At 43.3% G+C, this 23,610-nt stretch overlaps 1 protein-coding gene across 1 annotated transcript; it reads right to left on the reverse strand.

The window, feature by feature from the left end:
* Positions 1-5,518: 5,518 nt before the first annotated feature.
* Positions 5,519-12,941, reverse strand: LOC142289800 (triggering receptor expressed on myeloid cells 2-like). The gene is made up of 4 exons (XM_075333732.1): positions 12,850-12,941; positions 11,929-12,334; positions 11,723-11,836; positions 5,519-6,083 (listed from the first exon to the last, which is right to left on the reverse strand). Exons 1-4 carry the CDS (start codon positions 12,890-12,892, stop codon positions 5,921-5,923), a joined length of 726 nt encoding a protein of 241 aa, XP_075189847.1. The 5' UTR covers positions 12,893-12,941; the 3' UTR covers positions 5,519-5,920.
* Between the last annotated feature and the right edge of the window lie 10,669 nt (positions 12,942-23,610).

The raw sequence follows: 23,610 nt of genomic DNA on the forward strand, positions 1-23,610 counted from the left end.
CTGGTGTTTGCTGTCGGTTTCTGACGCGCATTGCGCATGACAGGAACCGCAAGAGTCTTCTGAGCATGTGCAGTGCGCGTCAGAAGCCGACATGCAAACACCAGGATGAAGTGGCGAGAATGGTAAGCGCGCGCACACACGAGATTCTGAAGAAGCTGACGTGATGTCGCTCATGTAAATCCATGGTATCATGCCGACAGGACAATGTGACACTCATGGGGCTAGATACCCTGCTCATTTACATAGGAAATATGTAAGTAATAAAACGTTATTTTATTACTTTCATATTACACAATATAACAACACAGGGATGGGTAGGAAGGGGTTAATAGCTCACACAGGCTGCTGCTTGTACGTCAGAATGCTTTTTTGCCCTGACAGGTTCCCTTTAATATGCAAGCCCATGTTGGAAAATCCAGCTATACTGCGACCCCCCAAAAAACAAACACCTCCTCACATTACTCACCCTTCCTCCTGTGTATGAAGACCCTTGCTCCATGGTGCAGCCCCTCAGCCTCCAGTCTCCAGCAGCCACAGTACACACAGTGATCATAGCTCCCGCGCTGGAGGAGGAAGCCCCGCCCCCTCCAGTTACATCATCACTTCACAGGAGCAAATACATTATAGCAACAGGGGGATTCCTCCAGCTCCGCTGTTTCTACTCTGCGGAAAGATTGCTCCCGGCGCGGCGCACCGCTGATAATATATGCGGGCAATCTGGTCATGGGCCCCCCGGAGCCTGAGGCTTCGAACAACTGGCCAGATTGCCATCATTACTAACTGCCTTGAATGGGCCCCCTGGAGCCTTGGGCCCCGGGCGGTAGCCCAGATTGCCCTCATTATAATACGTCTATGGTCATCACTAATCTGAGGCCTCGGGACTCCTGGAGCACACCGTGCTGCTCAAATCTATGGAGCCTTGGTCTGAGGCTAGCTAGGCTTTGATTTATGTAATAGAGGAACATCATGGAAAGCGCTGAACTACGTTGGACCTGGGAACTTTGCTTTCTAATAAATTGGTGTACAAGGGACAGTGTTTTGTTTTTATTTCTCTCTTTTTATGTCTTTCAGGTTTTCATTTGTGGATTACGTTGAATTCCCTGGACTGCGTCAAAATTCCTGGACTATGATGGACCTGGATGAGTTTTTATTTTAATAAAATGGTGAACAAGGGAAAGTGTGGGGGTGTGTTTATTTAAATAATGTATTTGAATGTGTGCTTTTTTTTAGTACTGGTCAGTCTCTGATAGACACCTTTCCATTCCTTACACCAGGGCTTGATGCCAGGTGTCACTACATAGCTCACATCAACCCCAAGTACCATGACCCTGACTGACAATACCGCAGGGCATAGGGAAGAGCTGAGGTGAAGCATCAGAACTTGCACATCTAATGTGATGTGCCACTTCTGGGCAGGCTGCAGACTGGTATTTGTAGGCCTTAAAGGGCCCAATTCCAATGGACCTTCCCAGCCCAGTAGTATCAGTTCTCAGCTGTCTGCTTTACTATTGCTGATTATAAAACTTGAGGTGGGGTGGACCTCATCAAAAGCTGTCAAATAAGCTCCACAGGATGTAATTTTATTTATAGGTCTGTCATTCTGTCATCCTCTGTGTTGCTCTGTCCGTCGTTCTGTCTCTCTGTCTCTTGCTCTTTCTCTGTCACTATGCCTGTCGGTCTGTCTTTTGTTTTGTCTGATTCTCTCTGTCTCTTTCTCTGCTCCTTTCTCTGTCTCTCTGTCTGTCGCTCTGTTCATCGTTGTGTCTGTCACTGACTGTTGCACTGTCTGTCTTTTTCTTTGTTGCTCTCTCTGTCACTATGTAAAGTATGGGAGTCTCACAAAGAGAGAACTAAAGCCCGCTTTACACACTACAATATATCTTAGGCCCGTTTCACACGTCAGTGAAAAACACTGACGTTTTTCACTGGCGTGTAAAACACGCACATGTCCCTCCGTGTCCCGTGAATCACGGCACACGTGGGTTGTCTAAGTGCAAACCGGGCTCCGTTCTCCGTGGCCCGTGATTGCACTTAGAAATCAACTCACCTGTGCGCGCTCCCGCTCTCCATGGTGCTGATCGCTCCCGCGGTGCAGCATCCGGCCGGTGCTGACCCCCGCAGCAGCTGCTTCCGGGTCGGCTGTGTTGTGCATCATGAATATGCGCGACAGTAATGAGCCGGCTCAGAAGCAGCAAGCTGCACGGGCTGCAGAGGACATCGCTGGAGCCGGGTGAGTAAAAATGATTTTCTATTTTAAAAGCACATTTTTTTTCTGGCACGTGTTTCACGGACCACACCACTGCGTGGTCCGTGGGACATCAGTGATGCCAGAAAAAAATGGACATGTCTCCGTGCGGCAATCAAGGACACGCGGGTACGCCGCACGGAGACATGTGCAGTGAAAAATCACTGATGTGTGAGCAGACCTATTCATTATAATGGGTCTGCGTATGTCAGTGATTCTGGTACGTTTAAAAAAAGCACAACCGTACCAGAATCACTGACGTGTGAAACAGGCCTTACGATGTGTCAGCGGGGTCACGTCGTAAGTGACGCACATCCGGCATCGTAAGGTACATTGTAGTGTATAACAGCTACATGCGATTGTGAATGAACGGTAAAACGTTCATCGCACGCACGTCGTTCATTCCTCATAAATTGAACATCAGGTTGTTCATCGTACCCGGGGTAGCACACATCGCAGTGTGTGACAACCTGGGAACGATGAACAGATCTTACCTGTGTCCTGCGGCAATGCGGAAGGAAGGAGGTGGGCGGGATGTTTACGTCCCGCTCATCTCCGCCCCTCCACTTCTATTGGCCGGCTGCCGCGTGACGTTGATGTGACGCTGAACGTCCCTCCCACTCCAGGAAGTGGACATTCGCCGCCCACATCGAGGTCGTATGGACGGGTAAGTACGTGTGACGGGGGTTAATCGGTTGTGCGGCACATTCAACAAAATTGAACAAGCCGCACATACGATGGGGGCGGTTACGATCGCATATGATATCGTATGCAAAATCGTAACGTGTAAAGCAGGCTTAATCCAGTGCAAGCAAATAGCACACTGCAAAATGAAATAACAACCACACATAACCATTATAATATATTTAGTACACCTGTAACCAATGCAGTAAAATAGTTACCATATGAATGTGCCCCAGTGACGCCCAGGGGGCAATTGACACTCATATTTACACTTAGGCCAAATAGGTTTTCATTATCTAACTTTATAGCATTGACTGCTGTCTAAAAACGCATGCAAAAATCACAAGAAAAAATGCTGCAAATCTGCAATTTCTTTATACCTTAATTATTTTTATCATTATTATGATTATTATTATTATTACCTTCATTCTTATAGCATTTTTGACTGACTAAAATGAAGTCTATGGGTGAACAAACACTGCAAAAACACTGATAGTTTATTTTCTGCACCAAATCTGCATGTGAGAAATAAGCAATGTGTGCATGACACTTCAGGATTTCATTGACTTTGCTGGAATCAGGATTCCCTTTAGATTTTGTGACCAATCTGTACTAAAAATGAATAAAAAACACAATAAAAATGCAACTTGTGACCTAAATGCAAGTACAAAGATATTTAAAAAAATCCTAAAAATAATGTACAGTGAAAGGGCTTTTTGTATATTACCTAATTTATGACATATGTCTACCGCAAACCATCCAGACGTTGAGCTAGTGATACGGGCATGATATTGGCATCAGTCCAATAAAAGGCACATTCTGTATCCGTGCTGACTTTTTATTTTTTTTGTACATATGCTCCTTTTTGTTGATGTGAGTCAGATGCACGTTGATGCTGATTCAACATCTCTAAACTATGGGGTATTTTTTGAGGAAGTTTGGTAATGAATGTTTGTCTAATAACCTGCGTTCTTAAAGGGGAAATGCTCTTACAAATCATTCCCTAGTTTTACTTTAGACTCCTGTATTTATTCTTCATCAGAAAATAATCAATGGCAGAAATATCTTGTTGCACAATTTGGGATTCACAATCTAGAATACTATAATCTTCTGAATAGTGTACAATATAAAAAAAATACCAAGAAAATATATTTGATGTTCAATGTAACTTTTTATTACCTTCCACAATCAGAAACCTTAACAACTGAAAAGAAGAAAAGCGCATTTTAGAAATGGTTACTTTTGTCATTGGATGGAAAAATATATTATTCTCTATACCCTTTATTCTCCTTTTATTTTATGGAGTATGATATTATCAGGCTGGAGCTAATGTCAGATCTGCTTACTAACAAACTGTATTCAAACAGTATTTGACCACAATTTTTTATTAATATTTATAATGCTTTTTTGACGTTTTTATCCTTGACTTAATTTGAATTGGTGAAAAAATACTGAAATATTGGCATACTGTAGATTTGAAACTGTTTGAAATCTGCAAGGAAAATATAAGGAATGTCTGCATAAGATTTCAGAATTCTCAGACACATAACTGGTATTGGCATTTTCTCCACCCCAAAAATGTATGGGAAAAAATGCATCAAAATGTAGCATGTCAACAAATCCTACAGCTCGTTTCCCATGGTCCTTATTCCCATATTACTGAATTGTTGGAAATCGGTGTAATGGTTCATGGGGTTGATCTCAGCTGTGAAGTGTCAGCTGTCATCAAGCCCTGGTGTTAGTAATGGAGAGGTGTTTATCAGACACCTCCTTTACTAACCCAGTAATTTGAAAAAAAAAGACACACAAAAAATAATGTATTTCAATAAACACTTAAACGAGGGAAAGTTTCGGGGAGTGCTTGTTGAAAAAAAAATAATTTTTACGTATGTGTAATTTTTGTTTTTAATTACAGGGTTGGTAATGGAGGTGTCTGATAAACACCTCTTCATTACTAACACCAGGGCTTGATGCCAGCTGACACTTCACAGTTGACATCAACCCCCAGAGTTAAAGCAAACTTTGAAAATAATGGTGGCCACACAAAATATTGACACTTTGGGCATAATTTGGCCATTTTCACTTAGGGGTGTGCTCACTTTTGTAGCCAGCGGTTTAGATATTAATGGCTGTGTGTTGATTTATTTAGAGAGCATTCCAAATTTACACTGTTAAACAAGCTGTACACTGACTACTTTACATTGTACTCACTTTTGTGATATACTCTATCTTATCTCTCTCTCAACTTTGCACATCTTTATAACTTAAAAGTCAGTATTTTTTTTATTACATTTCATCACGTGTCACATAGATGACACATGGATGTCATACGGATGTCATCCATCTGCTGTAAGTGTTTTTCTCACACCCAAAGCCTTCTATTGGCTCTTTTCACCCATGCTGATAGTAAAAAACAGACATGTCTCTTTGTAGATCACATGGACACACAGTCTGTGTGAAAACACGGAAGTGGGAAAATCAACTTGTGAACTTGTCTTCAGTATGTGTGAAAATGGACACAACATGGACTGGAAATACAGGGGGCCCTAGTTAGACTTTCGCTAAACTGCTTCCAGAGGAGAGCATTGCGTCTAAGATAAGACTCGATGCATTCAGCAGTCCAATCACAGTAATGCCAGAAGCTAACATGGCTATGGAATTATCGTGTATGGACGCCAATCCATGCATGTTAATTGGCTGTCCCACATGTGGGTCGGGGACTTGAGCATGGCGCTCAAACACCAACGATAACCGATTGTGTAATGAGCAGTGCCGAGCATGCTTGCTCATCACTAATCACCATTGATTATTAGGGGTTAAAAAGCAACAAGAGAGGAATCAAATAGGGCAATAACAGCTTTACAAGCTATTCTGAAACAGTTTAATTTTTCAAATAAATTAATAGAGCTTTGGAGGATGCTGTCAAGCATGCTAATAATGCAGTAATCCTTTCAGGGACACTTACTGAAATCTTTGACTTATTTATTGCTCTCAATGTGCTTGGTTTATTTGTCCTAGGTAAATGTAGTTAATATACTGTGGATAGTCATTAAGGTCTTCCATGGCAGTGTATACAGAAAGTTCAGCATCCGAATGTCCAGCAGATAAAGTTAGAGAAAGTGGTTCCTCCTGGTTCCCACTGGTAGAGTAGAAACTAAAAGAGATGATAAAAATATATAGGACTAGTCAAAAGTCTGAACACGCCTACTCATAGGAGGGTTTTCTTTAATTTTCCATTTTCATACATCTGAAACTAATAGCACATTTATTGAAACGAACTAAAGACTCCCATAAATATTAGATGACTGTTGGTCAAACAAAGGTTCAACTGAACACTTAGACCATCACTAGCCATCTTGGCCATCTCTCCTATACACAGGAGTGCGAAAGCCACCAAAACATCAATATGATCAACAGTCTGAAAACAGATAAATCCAGATGACAAGCTGGACCCGTCGATATCGGGTGGTTTGGCCGATGTTAGTCTAATATTTGTTGAAGCTTAAGAAATAATACAAATTGGACTCTATCTTGACAAAAACTTATTCAAATTAAAAAGATCTAATTTTTTAGATTTTTCATGGTAAATACCCTTTATTTTGATAAAGGATCTTCACCATATTGCTATCCTTTCAACCAACCTTAGAAATAAATGTGTTCCCCTGTTTATTGAGCATACACGGTGGTATAATTGTGGCAATACCAATATTATATAGCCATTTTTAATCTTTTACCACGTTTACAGGAGGAAGGCTAAAAAAAAAAACACCAATTCATTGTTTTTTTTTCCCTATGGCATTAAGTACCATCACATGATCATCTTTTAGCTTAGTTTGTTTCAAATGTAGATATAAATTACCAATTAAATGTACTTTGTAACACTGCATTTTTGTTATTACTGTATTATATTTAAAGGGTATTATTGTTATGATGTCATTTTTAGTTGACACTACGGTGATCTTCTCAATGTTATCTGAGTAGGGTTTTCTACAACCTGACACTGGATTGCTACTCGGAACACTAATGCACTAACAGGGTGCAGTGAAACCCCCAATAGATGGAAGTATCAGAGGTACAAGAGGAGCAAGTCACTAACACAACTCCAGAATATGGAGGGGGTGATCGCTGGATGATAAAATTGCACACTAGTGGCTTGCATAGGGCTCCGTTCACACTTACAGGTGCATAGTAACCTAGTCAGCAGCCTATTACACGTCCATACTATTCGATCAGGTGGGCTGCCCGGTACTAGTGTGCACCATATAGGGACGGAGTCTCCAATATGCAAGTCCAAACATTAAGGGGCCTGGCTGCACCCCGTATAAAATGTCATGTGCAGAAAAATATATATACAAAATATCTGATGTATTAGTCTATATTATGACCAAAATAAGGTTAGCCTACAAATCACGTCACAGTTCCTCATTCTTGTAGGTCCTTACACTAATCTATAAATATAGAAAAACAGCAAAAAGAGGACTAAATATCCTCCACAATTTAGGATATTCTCAGCGGGATAAAGCAGTGATGAACTGCCCAGGCCAAAAAACTAATAATGTTTTTCTATATGTATAGATACGTGTAGGGACCTACAAGTATGAAGAACTGTGATGGGGTTTGTAGGCTACCGTTATTTTGGCCATATTATCCACTAATACTTCAGATATTTTGTATATTTATTTTTCTGCACATAACATTTTATATAGGGTGCAGCCAGGCCCCTTCATGTTTGGACTTATATAATTGAGTCCCCGTCCCTATATGGTGCACATAAGTACCGGGCAGCCCGCTTGATCGAATAGTATAGGCATGTAATAGGCTGCCGACTAGGTTACCATTCACCTGTAAGTGTGCACGGCGCCCTATGCGAGCCACTAGTATGCAATTTTATCATCCAGCGATCACCCCCTCCATGTTTTAGGGTAAGAACGCACTTTTCTTTTTTACCTGCTTTTTTGCTGCTTTTTCAACTGCAGCGTTTTAATGCCAAATGGTTGTGTTCTGCTTTTCAAGCAAAGTCTATGGGAATTTGGGTTTCTTGTCCGCACTATGCAGTTCAAAAAAGGTGCCTTTTTGTTGCAGAACTTTGGTCAAAAACTCAGCTTTGCAGTGCACAACCCAAATGGCAAAAACAACTGACATGTCAATTGTTTTTGCCATTTGGGTTTTGCACTGCAAAGGTGAGTTTTTGACCAAAGTTCTGCAACAAAAAGGCACCTTTTTTGAACTGCATAGTGCGTTCAAGAAAATCAAACTCCCATAGACTTTGCTTGAAAAGCAGAACACAACCATTTGGCATTAAAACGCTGCAGTTGAAAAAGCAGCAAAAAAGCAGGTAAAAAGCAGGTAAAAAGCAAAGTGCGTTCTTACCCTAAAACTATGTGCGCACGTGTGCGCTCTGCACCGCACCTAAAAGGTGCGCTTCAGAGCGCAGCTGAAAAGCTCCGTTCTGAAACGCATGGTGCCGGCAGAGAACGTGCGCTCTGCATGCTGCCTCTCCCTATAGACAGCATGCAAACCGCACGGAAGAAGTGACATGTCACTTCTTAGAACGCAGCGATTCGGGCAGCAGCCGAATCGCTGCGTTCTAATAGGCCACGTGTGCACGGCTCCTGCACAATCTCCATAGACTGTGCAGGGGATGCAGGACGCATGCAGTTACGCTGCGGTGCAGAACGCAGCGTAACTGCACATGCAATACGCACACGTGCGCACATCCCCTTAGAGTTATGTGAGTGATTTGCTCCTCTTTCACCTGTGATACCTCCATCTGTTGTGGGTCTGGTTGCATCCTGGCAGTGCATTAGTTTTTTGGCCTGAGCACTTACCCACTGCTTTATCCTGCTGTGAGTATTCTAAATTGTGGAGTATATTTAGTCCTCTTTTTGTTGTTTTTCTACTCAGAACACTACAGCCTCTTCCAAAAATCTGAAATTTAATTGTCATTGTTTTTATTTAGCTGCAAGTTTTTGATTATGCTTTATACAACAGGGTTATTTAAAGCCTTGTATTTCACTTTTTTTTTACCTCTGAGGAAGCTGGTTAAACCAGCGATATGCATGGTTTTTTTTCTCCTTTCTTATTAATCTCATGCATTTATTAGTTCATATTATTGGACAAGATGGATGTTCTACTTTTTAGCTTTATTATGTGGTAATTTAGAAATATTTTGCCTCTATTGCTGTATTAATTGTATTTAATGGGATTATTCCTTCTGTTGCAGGACCAGGATGAGGGGTAGGCATATGCCTAGGGAGCTACCTCCTGCCTACCTGAGAGGGGAGCATTTAGGGGAAAAAAAAGACTTTGACATTGCTGAAAGCCTGGCGCCACCTGTCAGCTTCCTCTGGCCATAGGTCTTAAGCATAGTGATGACTCTGGGCACACAGGTAAGTAAAACAGTCACTGAGACAGCTCACCTCTCTCTGCTATTGCTCCTTTCCCGCACTCTATCATATTCGCGTCTGTGAGACTCAAATACAATGAGCTGTAATCAGCTCTCTGCCCTGCCACGAATTCTATTCTATTATATCTAAGGCCTGTGGGGACATAAGGGGCTTCTATGGAGACTTTACAAGAGGAGACTGGTTGTGGTGACATTACAAGAGGGGACTGGCTATGGGGACATAAGGAACTGTTTCTGGAGACATTACAAGAGGGTCTGGCAATGTGAGCATAAGAAGCTGGTTTGGGGACATTACAAGAGCAGCTGACTATGGCGACATAAGGACTTGGCTATGGTGACATTGCAGAAGGGGCTGGCTATGGGGATACAATGGGCTTGCCATGAGTACATTACAAGATGTGCTGGGTATAGGACATATGGAGGTTGGCTATGTGGACATTACAATAGGAGGCTGGCTGTGGGGACATGACAAGAGAGGGCTGGCTATGGGGACATTACAAGAGGCGCTGGCTATGGGAAATAACATACTGGCTATAGGGACATTACAATAGTAGGTTGGCTATGGGGACATTACAATATGAGGCTGGCTATGGGGACATTTCAAGAGGGGGCTAGCTGAGGCTATAACAATAGGGTAACCATACTGTATTGGGTGCTATTGGGGATGTTATATTGGGAAGTGTGGTGACCATAGTGTATTGGGGGCTATGCGGGACATTATACTGCATATTGGGGCAGCGGTGGATATCACACTGTATGGAGTACTGTGACGGACATTATAATGTGTTGGTGACTGGGGGGGCATAATACTATATAATGGGGAGCTGTAGTGGACATCATGCTGCATGAGGGGCTGTGATATACATCATAGTGTATATTGGGGGCTATATTGGATATTACACTGTATACTGGGGTTGTGGTGGATATCATACTTTGTAGGGTGCTGTGAGGGACATTACAATGTATTGGTGACTGGGGGGGATCACAATACTGTATGGCGTGCTGTGGGGAAAATCATATTATATAATGGGGTCAACAGCATACTGTAAGGGTGGCTGCTATGAACATCATAGTGTATATTTTTGGGGCTGTTGTGAATATTATACTGTATGGTTGACTGTGGTGACCATCATACTGTAGGGGGACAGTGTGAGGAAGGGGTACAGTTTGGAGACAACAATGTGGTGGGCAGGATGAGGATATAGTGTGAAAAAAGACACAATATGAATATTGAGAGTGGGCAGTGTGAAAAGAGGCCAAGTATGGAGAGAAGTTATCATGGTGGGGGGACAGAGTGGAGCTATGGAGAGTGTAAGGGAAAACAGTGGAGAGAGGACAGCCACTGTATAGGCCGTATACACCTCATTAAGGCGGACAGTGTGGATGGTATAGCTCATAAGGGTAGACAGTGTGGAGACTATATAGCTTAAGAAGCTTATTTAAGTCATAATATGAACAGATAGTTTTATGCAGAGGGCATTTTAATATCAGTCTTATTTTTAAAGGGAACTGTATTACTATGCATTGCAGAAGACCGCAGAAGAGGGATATCTGCAGAGAAGAGCTGTGGATGTGAAAAGTCATTATGGCAAGAAAGAATCTACTCAATCAGAGAAAATGTTGCCTATAAGGTACCAGGATGGAAATGTTTACTCATTGATACTGACTTCCTTTCATTTGTACTGTTGTTCCTGTTTGGTTTGCAGTCAAATAATGACTGATAACAACATTTCTCAACATCTTCTTGCTATGGTTAAGGACATACTTAATTTTGTAAATTCAGGAGATACAAACATATATGGGGCTGACTTGACATTGCAATTGATTGTGGTACTAAGTTTGGTGATGTATTCATGTACTGATAGTGATTCTGGTGATGTATTCATGTACTGATGGTGGTTCTGGTTATGTATTAATGTACTGATAATGGTACTAATGTTGTATTTATTTACTGGCAGTTGTTCTTGTGTTGTATTGATGTACCGATGGAGATTCTGGTGATGCATTAATGTACTGATAGTGGTTCTGGTGAAATTTAGGATGTGAAAATCGGGTCTCACTCAGATGTCATCCAAATTTAGTCTGATTTTTTCACTGACCCATAGACTTATATTGCTGATTTTGATCTGACCCTCAGAACAAAATTTAACATGTCTCCGTGATTTTTTCAGACTGAAAAATCACAGATATATGAATGACCCCATAGACTATCACAGGTATGAGGGCTATACGTAAAAACCATGGATCGCACTGTTGTTTAATTATATTCATATATAGTGGTGCTGCTGCTTGTCTAAGCCCATTATTGAGATATGATGTTCATTAATAAGATATTCTGGTAATATAATATTGATTTCATGTCAGAGCAATATTTAAGGACTTCTTACGCCTCATGTCTTTTCCACCAGATGTAGATGAGTCCCATCAGAAGTAACTTGCATGAGATGAGGCTTCCCCCAATTATAACCAACATCACAGGGATTTGTGTTTCAGATGGTGACCTTTTTAATGATAAAACACACATATTTAGGTAAAAGTTATATAAAATTCTAGAAATATTAAACCTTCAGAAAGTAATATAAGGACGTCTTACCCAGACATGCTACGCTGTGTATCTACAGTTTCTGACACCCTTTCATCGGGTAGCTCTTCAAAAACTTGTACTTTGATCCTTTTCAGAGTGTTAACATCACCAAAACTTGCTGTTCTACACTGGTAAAAGCCAGCATCTGATTTTTGTAGATTTGTCATATTGATTGTGATGATACTTTTTTGATGATTGTCAGAGATATCAGTGGTCACATTTATTTTTTTGCTGAACGACCAATACGGATGTAAACTGATAACATTCTGACAAAATCCGACATCATCTTCTTTACACCATAGTTTCTTCTTCCAACGATCTGCACGTTGCTGATAAGGACAAACTATGTTAAGGTTTTCTCCTAGTTGTCCGGAATACAAAGTGACATCTTTTGCCAGACACCAGCCTGATATACCTGATCAAAGACAAATAGACAAATATTATCCCAAGTAGAAATTGTATGAGGTATTTTATATAGCTTCATTTTAACCACTAAAATAACGTGCACAATCAATATAATTTCATAAGAATTTGTGGAATTGATGGTATTATGAATAAATGTAAAATTACTCTATATAAGGTATATTAATGAAGCATAGCCAATGACTAATTGTCCATTTTATCAATTCTATATTGAGAAACATGTTGATCAATATTAACAGTTTAAATTTTAACCTGTACAGTAGGTGTCAAAGCTTTTCTAAAAAACCTTTACCAAAGCAAAGAATAAAAATAATCTATATATATACATTTCATATAATGTAAATATGATCATATATTAATCATTCCAATTAGACAATACTTTAGGTATCTAAAAATATTATTTTTCGAGATTCTGTGATAATATACCCCTAAAAATATTATTTGGCAAATAATAATTAGGACTAAAAATAAAAAACTTTAGCCGGTATTTTAAAGGTGGTTTCTTACCCAGTAAAATTATAATGAAGATGAGTAAGAAGCATTTGTCCATTTCTGCAGATTTCAGAGATTCCAATCCAGAAGATCCTCTTTTCTTTAAATGTTTGAGACAAAGAAGTCACAAAAACAAATTATTCAGCCTTTGTACAAATGATTGTGCAATGTACTTAGCTGGATGTACTTTATTTTTAACTACTTATATACATGGGCCATGTGATGAGCTGAAGCACTGAACAGATAGAATATGTGGCAATTTCCTGACTACTTTTTTAACTAAAACTACAGGATCATACAAGATAATATTGGTTAATTAGTACCTGACAATTGCGTAAAAAAAATTGTTAAAAGTCTTCTAAAATTCCCTGAGCTCCTCTGATTTTTGCCACTTTTTCCATTTTGCACTCCATTGCAGAGATATTTACATTTGTTTCTTCCGAGGCACACTATGTGAAATCTCTGCTCTGCAGTCCAAAATTCCTGTTGATAAAAAATCCCAAAATGGCCTTCTGATATCATCTTCCAAAAATTCATAAGAACCTTGAAAATCTGCCAGGGAGACCAATAATTTCGTTAATTCACTCCCTGACATCTAATCTGGCAGCATATCTGGATGAAATTATGAGTCTCAACAGCTATTTAAAGGATTCATCACATTTGATAACACTAATCAAAGATATTTATTGGAAGGATTCCTATTACTACATTACTATGGATGTGTCTGACCTTTACTCGAATATTGACCATGAACTAGGAATTTACTGTTTCTCACAATTTGTAGATAAGGATGAGAGAATTCATGTTGCACAAAAAAACCCTTTGCTATACAAGGAATATCTTTTATTTTAAAAAATATTTTTTTTCATCTTCCTGGATGTATTATACCAGCAGTGTCTTGGTACTGCGATGGGTAGTAAAATAGCACCTACGTGTGCTAACCTCTTTATGGGTATTTCTGAATCTATTTTTATTCAGAATTCTATGTACAAAAATAATATTATCCTTTACAAAAGACACATGGATCACCTATTCATTATCAGAAACAACAAAGATGAAAATATGCTCGATTTTATTACACATTTAAAGGAAAATGATTGAGGATTGTCTTTCTTTTCTATTATGAATAATATGACTATAGATTTTATTGATCTCACTATCTCTCATAAAGAGAATCATATTATCACTAGAGTTGAGCGATGTTCGAGGCTCGAGGTTCGCCAATTTCATGTTCGAGTGATTTTGGGGGGTGTTCGAGCTCGAGCTTTTTGCTAGAAGCTCGACAGTTCGAGTTAGGTTTGAGAACGGTTCGATCAACAAAAACGTGGCTTTTCACATTAAGGCTATGTGCACATATTGCTATCTGCATGCGTCCTGCATCCCCAGCACAATCCCTCTCTCTTTCCTACTCACCGATCACGGGCGTTTCAATGCACGGCTGTCTTTTCCGCTTTAGAAAATGGCTGCCGCTTCATTATTCAATCAGGTATTCCGTGCTTTCCCCGCCCACCGGCGCCCGTGATTGGTTGCAGTCAGACACGCCCCCACGATGAGTGACAGCTGTCTCACTGCAACCAATCACAGCAGCCGGCGGGCGGGTCTATACCGTGCAGTAAAATAAATAAATAAATAATAATAAAAAAAAAAATGCGGTTACCCCCATATTTGATACCAGCCAGGATAAAGCCGCACGGCTGGAGGCTGGTATTGTCAGAATGGAGAGTGCCACAGTATGGGGAGCCCTCCAGCCTAACAATATCACCCAGAAGTCGCCCGGAATTGCCGCATCCATTAGATGCGACAGTCCTGGGACTCCACCCGGCTCATCCTGAATAGCCCTGGTGCGGTGGCAATCGGGGTAATAATGAGTTTAATCAAGCCAGGCGTCTCCCCGAGATACCTTCCATGATTAAACTGAGAGTAAAAGTAAATAAACACACACGGCGATTAATCCTTTATTTGGAATAAAAGACAAAAAAACACCCTCTTTTACCAGTTTATTAATCCCCAAATACACATCCAGGTCCGAGATAATCCACACGACACTGTCAGCTCTGCTACGTAAAGATGCAGCAGCACCGTAGAACACGATCGCGCTGTGTCCTCTCCACGTAGGAATGAAGTGAATCGCGCTGTCACCAGAGACTTCACTCTGCAATGCAGACGTCAAGATTACCAAATCTGCCTATCTTTATCATTAGAGGCAGTAGCTCAGTGTATAGAGCGCTCACTTAAGAATAGAGATGAGCCACCCGTCTAGAGTTCGAGTTTGGTTTGGTTCGTCGAACGGTGCCCCGTTCGACGAGTTGTTTGACGAGCCATTCGACGAACCTCTCGAACCCCATTAAAAACAATGGGAGGCAATCACAAACACCTAAAAACACCTGGAAAACACCCTCAAAGGTGTCTAAAAGGTGACAAACAACTCCCAAGACAACACAAACACATGGGAAAGTGACAAGGACAAATACCCATGAGAAAATTAAACAGCTAGATGAGGAAAAAGAGGAGGAGACACAGATATATGAGTATATGCAAGAGAACATCGATGCCATTACTGTGCAACTTGAGCCTTGCTCATTTTAGGCTTCCAATCTGGATAAATTGCCTGAGATCGCCACGTATGCCTTGGGGATATTGTCGTGTCCCGCAGCTAGCGTTCTCTCGGAATGTGTCTTCAGTGCTGCTGGGGGTCTGTTGACAAATAACCACACGCGTCTGTCCACTGACAATGTGGACATGGATCACAGAGGACGTTTCTTCCCCTGGGTCATCTAGGGGAGGCGAAAGGCATGTGTATTTTTGAGAGTGCTTCATGCAAAGCATCTGTTTCATTTTGAAAATGGGGGTCAACTGATGCCAGTCAAGTGGGGTGTGTGTGGCCCAATTTGTGGAAACGAGGGAGACTGTGGTTGGAGTCCCCTCGCTGTGTTTAAAAGAACCAAGATGAACAAGTCATGCCTCACAGAGGACTTTTCTTCCCTTGCGTCATCCAGGGGAGGCGAAAAGCACATGTATTTTTGAGAGTGCTTCATGCAAAGCATCTTTTTCATTTTGAAAATGGGGGTCAACTGATGCCAGTCAAGTGGGGTGTGTGTGGCCCAATTTTTGGAAACGAGGGAGACTGTGGTTGGAGTCCCCTCGCTGTGTTTAAAAGAACCAAGATGAACAAGTCATGCCTTACAGGGGACTTTTCTTCCCCTGCGTCATCCAGGGGAGGCAAAAGACATGTGTATTTTTGAGAGTGCTTCATGCAAAGCATCTTTTTCATTTTGAAAATGGGGGTCAACTGATGCTAGTCAAGTGGGGTGTGTGTGGCCCAATTTGTGGAAACGAGGGAGACTGTGGTTGGAGTCCCCTTGCTGTGTTTAAAAGAACCAAGATGAACAAGTCATGCCTCACAGAGGACTTTTCTTCCCCTGCGTCATCCAGTGGAGGCGAAAGGCACATGTATTTTTGAGAGTGCTTCATGCAAAGCATCTTTTTCATTTTGAAAATGGGGGTCAACTGATGCCAGTCAAGTGGGGTGTGTGTGGCCCAATTAGTGGAAACGAGGGAGACTGTGGTTGGAGTCCCCTCGCTGTGTTTCAAAGAACCAAGATGAACAAGTCATGCCTTACAGAGGACTTTTCTTCCCCTGGGTCATCCAGGGGAGGCGAAAGGCACATGTATTTTTGAGAGTGCTTCATGCAAAGCATCTTTTTCATTTTGAAAATGGGGGTCAACTGATGCCAGTCAAGTGGGGTGTGTGTGGCCCAATTAGTGGAAACGAGGGAGACTGTGGTTGGAGTCCCCTCGCTGTGTTTCAAAGAACCAAGATGAACAAGTCATGCCTTACAGGGGACTTTTCTTCCCCTGGGTCATCCAGGGGAGGCAAAAGACATGTGTATTTTTGAGAGTGCTTCATGCAAAGCATCTTTTTCATTTTGAAAATGGGGGTCAACTGATGCTAGTCAAGTGGGGTGTGTGTGGCCCAATTTGTGGAAACGAGGGAGACTGTGGTTGGAGTCCCCTTGCTGTGTTTAAAAGAACCAAGATGAACAAGTCATGCCTCACAGAGGACTTTTCTTCCCCTGCGTCATCCAGTGGAGGCGAAAGGCACATGTATTTTTGAGAGTGCTTCATGCAAAGCATCTTTTTCATTTTGAAAATGGGGGTCAACTGATGCCAGTCAAGTGGGGTGTGTGTGGCCCAATTAGTGGAAACGAGGGAGACTGTGGTTGGAGTCCCCTCGCTGTGTTTCAAAGAACCAAGATGAACAAGTCATGCCTTACAGAGGACTTTTCTTCCCCTGGGTCATCCAGGGGAGGCGAAAGGCACATGTATTTTTGAGAGTGCTTCATGCAAAGCATCTTTTTCATTTTGAAAATGGGGGTCAACTGATGCCAGTCAAGTGGGGTGTGTGTGGCCCAATTAGTGGAAACGAGGGAGACTGTGGTTGGAGTCCCCTCGCTGTGTTTCAAAGAACCAAGATGAACAAGTCATGCCTTACAGAGGACTTTTCTTCCCCTGGGTCATCCAGGGGAGGCGAAAGGCACATGTATTTTTGAGAGTGCTTCATGCAAAGCATCTTTTTCATTTTGAAAATGGGGGTCAACTGATGCCAGTCAAGTGGGGTGTGTGTGGCCCAATTAGTGGAAACGAGGGAGACTGTGGTTGGAGTCCCCTCGCTGTGTTTCAAAGAACCAAGATGAACAAGTCATGCCTTACAGAGGACTTTTCTTCCCCTGGGTCATCCAGGGGAGGCGAAAGGCACATGTATTTTTGAGAGTGCTTCATGCAAAGCATCTTTTTCATTTTGAAAATGGGGGTCAACTGATGCCAGTCAAGTGGGGTGTGTGTGGCCCAATTTGTGGAAACGAGGGAGACTGTGGTTGGAGTCCCCTTACTGTGTTTAAAAGAATCAAGATGAACAAGTCATGCCTCACAGAGGACTTTTCTTCCCCTGCGTCATCCAGGGGAGGCGAAAGGCACATGTATTTTTGAGAGTGCTTCATGCAAAGCATCTTTTTCATTTTGAAAATGGGGGTCAACTGATGCCAGTCAAGTGGGGTGTGTGTGGCCCAATTTGTGGAAACGAGGGAGACTGTGGTTGGAGTCCCCTTGCTGTGTTTAAAAGAACCAAGATGAACAAGTCATGCCTCACAGAGGACTTTTCTTCCCCTGGGTCATCCAGGGGAGGCGAAAGGCACATGTATTTTTGAGAGTGCTTCATGCAAAGCATCTTTTTCATTTTGAAAATGGGGGTCAACTGATGCCAGTCAAGTGGGGTGTGTGTGGCCCAATTAGTGGAAACGAGGGAGACTGTGGTTGGAGTCCCCTCGCTGTGTTTCAAAGAACCAAGATGAACAAGTCATGCCTTACAGAGGACTTTTCTTCCCCTGGGTCATCCAGGGGAGGCGAAAGGCACATGTATTTTTGAGAGTGCTTCATGCAAAGCATCTTTTTCATTTTGAAAATGGGGGTCAACTGATGCCAGTCAAGTGGGGTGTGTGTGGCCCAATTAGTGGAAACGAGGGAGACTGTGGTTGGAGTCCCCTCGCTGTGTTTCAAAGAACCAAGATGAACAAGTCATGCCTTACAGAGGACTTTTCTTCCCCTGGGTCATCCAGGGGAGGCGAAAGGCACATGTATTTTTGAGAGTGCTTCATGCAAAGCATCTTTTTCATTTTGAAAATGGGGGTCAACTGATGCCAGTCAAGTGGGGTGTGTGTGGCCCAATTTGTGGAAACGAGGGAGACTGTGGTTGGAGTCCCCTTACTGTGTTTAAAAGAATCAAGATGAACAAGTCATGCCTCACAGAGGACTTTTCTTCCCCTGCGTCATCCAGGGGAGGCGAAAGGCACATGTATTTTTGAGAGTGCTTCATGCAAAGCATCTTTTTCATTTTGAAAATGGGGGTCAACTGATGCCAGTCAAGTGGGGTGTGTGTGGCCCAATTTGTGGAAACGAGGGAGACTGTGGTTGGAGTCCCCTTGCTGTGTTTAAAAGAACCAAGATGAACAAGTCATGCCTCACAGAGGACTTTTCTTCCCCTGCGTCATCCAGGGGAGGCGAAAGGCACGTGTATTTTTGAGAGTGCTTCATGCAAAGCATCTTTTTCATTTTGAAAATGGGGGTCAACTGATGCCAGTCAAGTGGGGTGTGTGTGGCCCAATTAGTGGAAACGAGGGAGACTGTGGTTGGAGTCCCCTCGCTGTGTTTCAAAGAACCAAGATGAACAAGTCATGCCTTACAGAGGACTTTTCTTCCCCTGGGTCATCCAGGGGAGGCGAAAGGCACATGTATTTTTGAGAGTGCTTCATGCAAAGCATCTTTTTCATTTTGAAAATGGGGGTCAACTGATGCCAGTCAAGTGGGATGTGTGTGGCCCAATTTGTGGAAACGAGGGAGACTGTGGTTGGAGTCCCCTTGCTGTGTTTAAAAGAACCAAGATGAACAAGTCATGCCTCACAGGGGACTTTTCTTCCCCTGCGTCATCCAGGGGAGGCGAAAGGCACATGTATTTTTGAGAGTGCTTCATGCAAAGCATCTTTTTCATTTTGAAAATGGGGGTCAACTGATGCCAGTCAAATGGGGTGTGTGTGGCCCAATTTGTGGAAACGAGGGAGACTGTGGTTGGAGTCCCCTTGCTGTGTTTAAAAGAACCAAGATGAACAAGTCATGCCTCACAGAAGACTTTTCTTCCCCTGCGTCATCCAGGGGAGGCGAAAGGCACGTGTATTTTTGAGAGTGCTTCATGCAAAGCATCTTTTTCATTTTGAAAATGGGGGTCAACTGATGCCAGTCAAGTGGGGTGTGTGTGGCCCAATTTGTGGAAACGAGGGAGACTGTGGTTGGAGTCCCCTTGCTGTGTTTAAAAGAACCAAGATGAACAAGTCATGCCTCACAGAGGACTTTTCTTCCCCTGCGTCATCCAGTGGAGGCGAAAGGCACATGTATTTTTGAGAGTGCTTCATGCAAAGCATCTTTTTCATTTTGAAAATGGGGGTCAACTGATGCCAGTCAAGTGGGGGGGGTGTGTGGCCCAATTAGTGGAAACAAGGGAGACTGTGGTTGGAGTCCCCTTGCTGTGTTTAAAAGAACCAAGATGAACAAGTCATGCCTTACAGAGGACTTTTCTTCCCCTGGGTCATCGAGGGGAGGCGAAAGGCACATGTATTTTTGAGAGTGCTTCATGCAAAGCATTTTTTTCATTTTGAAAATGGGGGTCAACTGATGCCAGTCAAGTGGGGTGTGTGTGGCCCAATTTGTGGAAACGAGGGAGACTGTGGTTGGAGTCCCCTTGCTGTGTTTAAAAGAATCAAGATGAACAAGTCATGCCTCACAGGGGACTTTTCTTCCCCTGCGTCATCCAGGGGAGGCGAAAGGCACATGTAGTTTTGAGAGTGCTTCATGCAAAGCATCTTTTTCATTTTGAAAATGGGGGTCAACTGATGCCAGTCAAGTGGGGTGTGTGTGGCCCAATTAGTGGAAACAAGGGAGACTGTGGTTGGAGTCCCCTCACTGTGTTTGAAAGAACCAAGATGAACAAGTCATGCATTACAGAGGACTTTTCTTCCCCTGGGTCATCCAGGGGAGGCGAAAGGCACATGTATTTTTGAGAGTGCTTCATGCAAAGCATCTTTTTCATTTTGAAAATGGGGGTCAACTGATGCCAGTCAAGTGGGGTGTGTGTGGCCCAATTTGTGGAAACGAGGGAGACTGTGGTTGGAGTCCCCTTGCTGTGTTTAAAAGAACCAAGATGAACAAGTCATGCCTCACAGAAGACTTTTCTTCCCCTGCGTCATCCAGGGGAGGCGAGAGGCACGTGTATTTTTGAGAGTGCTTCATGCAAAGCATCTTTTTCATTTTGAAAATGGGGGTCAACTGATGCCAGTCAAGTGGGGTGTGTGTGGCCCAATTTGTGGAAACGAGGGAGACTGTGGTTGGAGTCCCCTTGCTGTGTTTAAAAGAACCAAGATGAACAAGTCATGCCTCACAGAGGACTTTTCTTCCCCTGCGTCATCCAGTGGAGGCGAAAGGCACATGTATTTTTGAGAGTGCTTCATGCAAAGCATCTTTTTCATTTTGAAAATGGGGGTCAACTGATGCCAGTCAAGTGGGGTGTGTGTGGCCCAATTAGTGGAAACAAGGGAGACTGTGGTTGGAGTCCCCTTGCTGTGTTTAAAAGAACCAAGATGAACAAGTCATGCCTTACAGAGGACTTTTCTTCCCCTGGGTCATCCAGGGGAGGCGAAAGGCACATGTATTTTTGAGAGTGCTTCATGCAAAGCATTTTTTTCATTTTGAAAATGGGGGTCAACTGATGCCAGTCAAGTGGGGTGTGTGTGGCCCAATTTGTGGAAACGAGGGAGACTGTGGTTGGAGTCCCCTTGCTGTGTTTAAAAGAACCAAGATGAACAAGTCATGCCTCACAGAGGACTTTTCTTCCCCTGCGTCATCCAGGGGAGGCGAAAGGCACATGTATTTTTGAGAGTGCTTCATGCAAAGCATCTTTTCATTTTGAAAATGGAGGTCAACAGATGCCAGTCAAGTGGGGTTTGTGTGGCCCAATTTGTGGAAACGAGGGAGACTGTGGTTGGAGTCCCCTTGCTTTGTTTAAAAGAACCAAGATGAACAAGTCATGCCTCACAGAGGACTTTTCTTCCCCTGCGTCATCCAGGGGAGGCGAAAGGCACATGTATTTTTGAGAGTGCTTCATGCAAAGCATCTTTTTCATTTTGAAAATGGGGGTCAACTGATGCCAGTCAAGTGGGGTGTGTGTGGCCCAATTAGTGGAAACGAAGGAGACTGTGGTTGGAGTCCCCTCGCTGTGTTTAAAAGAACCAAGATGAACAAGTCATGCCTTACAGAGGACTTTTCTTCCCCTGGGTCATCCATGGGAGGCGAAAGGCACGTGTATTTTTGAGAGTGCTTCATGCAAAGCCAGTCAAGTGGGGTGTGTGTGGCCCAATTTGTGGAAACGAGGGAGACTGTGGTTGGAGTCCCCTCGCTGTGTTTTACGTGATTTTCGAAGGGCATGACATGCCTAAGAGGTTGACTTTCAGCATCTGCAACTTGTTGGCTACAGAAAGGCTGCCTTTACACCCTTTTGAGACCGAGGATTTTCGAGGCCTTCTGCCCATCACAGTGCCCCAAGAGCCGATGCCCAGTTGCCACTCCTTCTCCAAGAAAGGCGTGCCCACGCTTCCACAGCAGGTCGTACACAACATCACCGCTTCCTTGAGAAACTCTGTGTGTGACAGGGTGCATTTCACCACAGATACTTGGACCAGTAAGCATGGACAGGGGAGTTACATGTCGCTGACTGGGCACTGGGTAACTATGGTGAGAGATGGAGAAGGGTCTGTTGTACAAGTCTTGCCGTCCAATCGAGTTGTGTGTCAATCCTTCCTCTGTATGAAGAAGTTCCTCCACTGCTTCTGCCTCCTCAACCTCATGTGGGTCCTCCACCTCGGCGCAAACCCTGTGTGGGCAGGCCACCCGCGTTGTAACTGTGCACAAGGAATCCCACACACCTCCTTACTATGCTGGCAGCAGAGGTCAACAGCATGAGGCGGTCGACTCTTTTCTTTGAAATGTCTGTGAATTGTGAGTCACACTGCTGAGGAATTGTGGACGGTAAGCTCTGGAGAGTGAGACCGAGTTTCATCAATGGTTGTCTCCACTCAACCAGCAGCCAGGGAAGGCTAGGTGCGACAATGATGCAAACCTGGGTGCGGCCCTTCGCCGAGACAATGTGACACACGTGCCTTGTGTGGCTCACGTGTTGAACCTGGTTGTCCAGCAATTTTTAAAGCACTATTCTGACCTACATGGCCTCCTGCAGAGAGCATGGTGTAACGACTTCCTTGATCCACACACTCAGACGGGCTGTAAAGGATAGGTTAGAGGGAAGCCACTCACCAAGCAGGACCCCCAGAACCCTGAAACCCTTTAACCTCTATATAGGGATTTGGAATTACACAGGGCCCAAGGTGATCAATACCTGTGGAAGGCTGCAGTTCCAGAGAATAATAGTCAGGCAGGGTCAAAACATTAAGTGAAGAAGAGGAACAGAATGGGACGGCCAGGACTTAATCAGAAAACAAGCAGAGGTGAAATGCGGATCGGCCAACGAGGTACATAAACAGCAGGCAGGAAAAGTAGTTAGGAAACAAGCACACAAAATCACAAAACAGAACTGCAGGTAACAGTAACCAAAGGTTCATAGCTATGTCTGGCAGTGGTCAGCAGACAGGATGGGCCTAAAAAAGGGTGTGGTGTCTTCCCATTGGTTGTAACTGAATGATAGTACTTTATCTTTGAGACACCCACCACCTACATTCAGCCAGTGGTTCTGCATCTGTCAAGGTAACGCAGCCCAGTGGGTGAGCATAACCTGCGTCCACCTGCACCACTGGCATCGACTCCTCTCCTATCATCAGCACTATGCACGAAAGGAACACGTTGTCACCTGGCGACCGGAGTACAAATTGATGGAGCGGACTCCGGTGGTGACTTAACAGCCGTGTGCAGCAATGATGCAAACCTGGCTGCGGGCCATCGTCAGGGCAATGTGACAGACATGCCTTGTATGGCTCACGTGTTGAATCTGATTCTCCAGCAATTTTTAAACCACCATCCCGGCCTACATGGCCTACATGTGCAGTTGGCACGCTCGCTATGTGCTCACTTCCATCGTTCACACCCAGCAGCTCAACAACTTTCATCGCTCCAGAAGTCTTTTGGTCTGGCGGTTCAACGCCTGAAATGCGATATGCTGACATGCAG

This window comes from Anomaloglossus baeobatrachus, chromosome 2, assembly GCF_048569485.1.
Source record: "Anomaloglossus baeobatrachus isolate aAnoBae1 chromosome 2, aAnoBae1.hap1, whole genome shotgun sequence".
Taxonomy (NCBI): Eukaryota; Metazoa; Chordata; class Amphibia; order Anura; family Aromobatidae; genus Anomaloglossus; species Anomaloglossus baeobatrachus.

Coding starts and splice junctions, on each gene's coding strand:
- LOC142289800 (XM_075333732.1), bottom strand. CDS start 12,892: ATGGACAAATGCTTCTTACTCATCTTCATTATAATTTTACTGG. Junction 12,335..12,849: donor CTTCATTATAATTTTACTGG/GTAAGAAACCAC, acceptor GTCTTTGATCAG/GTATATCAGGCTGGTGTCTG. Junction 6,084..11,722: donor TGGTGGAAAAGACATGAGGC/GTAAGAAGTCCT, acceptor CATCTCTTTTAG/TTTCTACTCTACCAGTGGGA.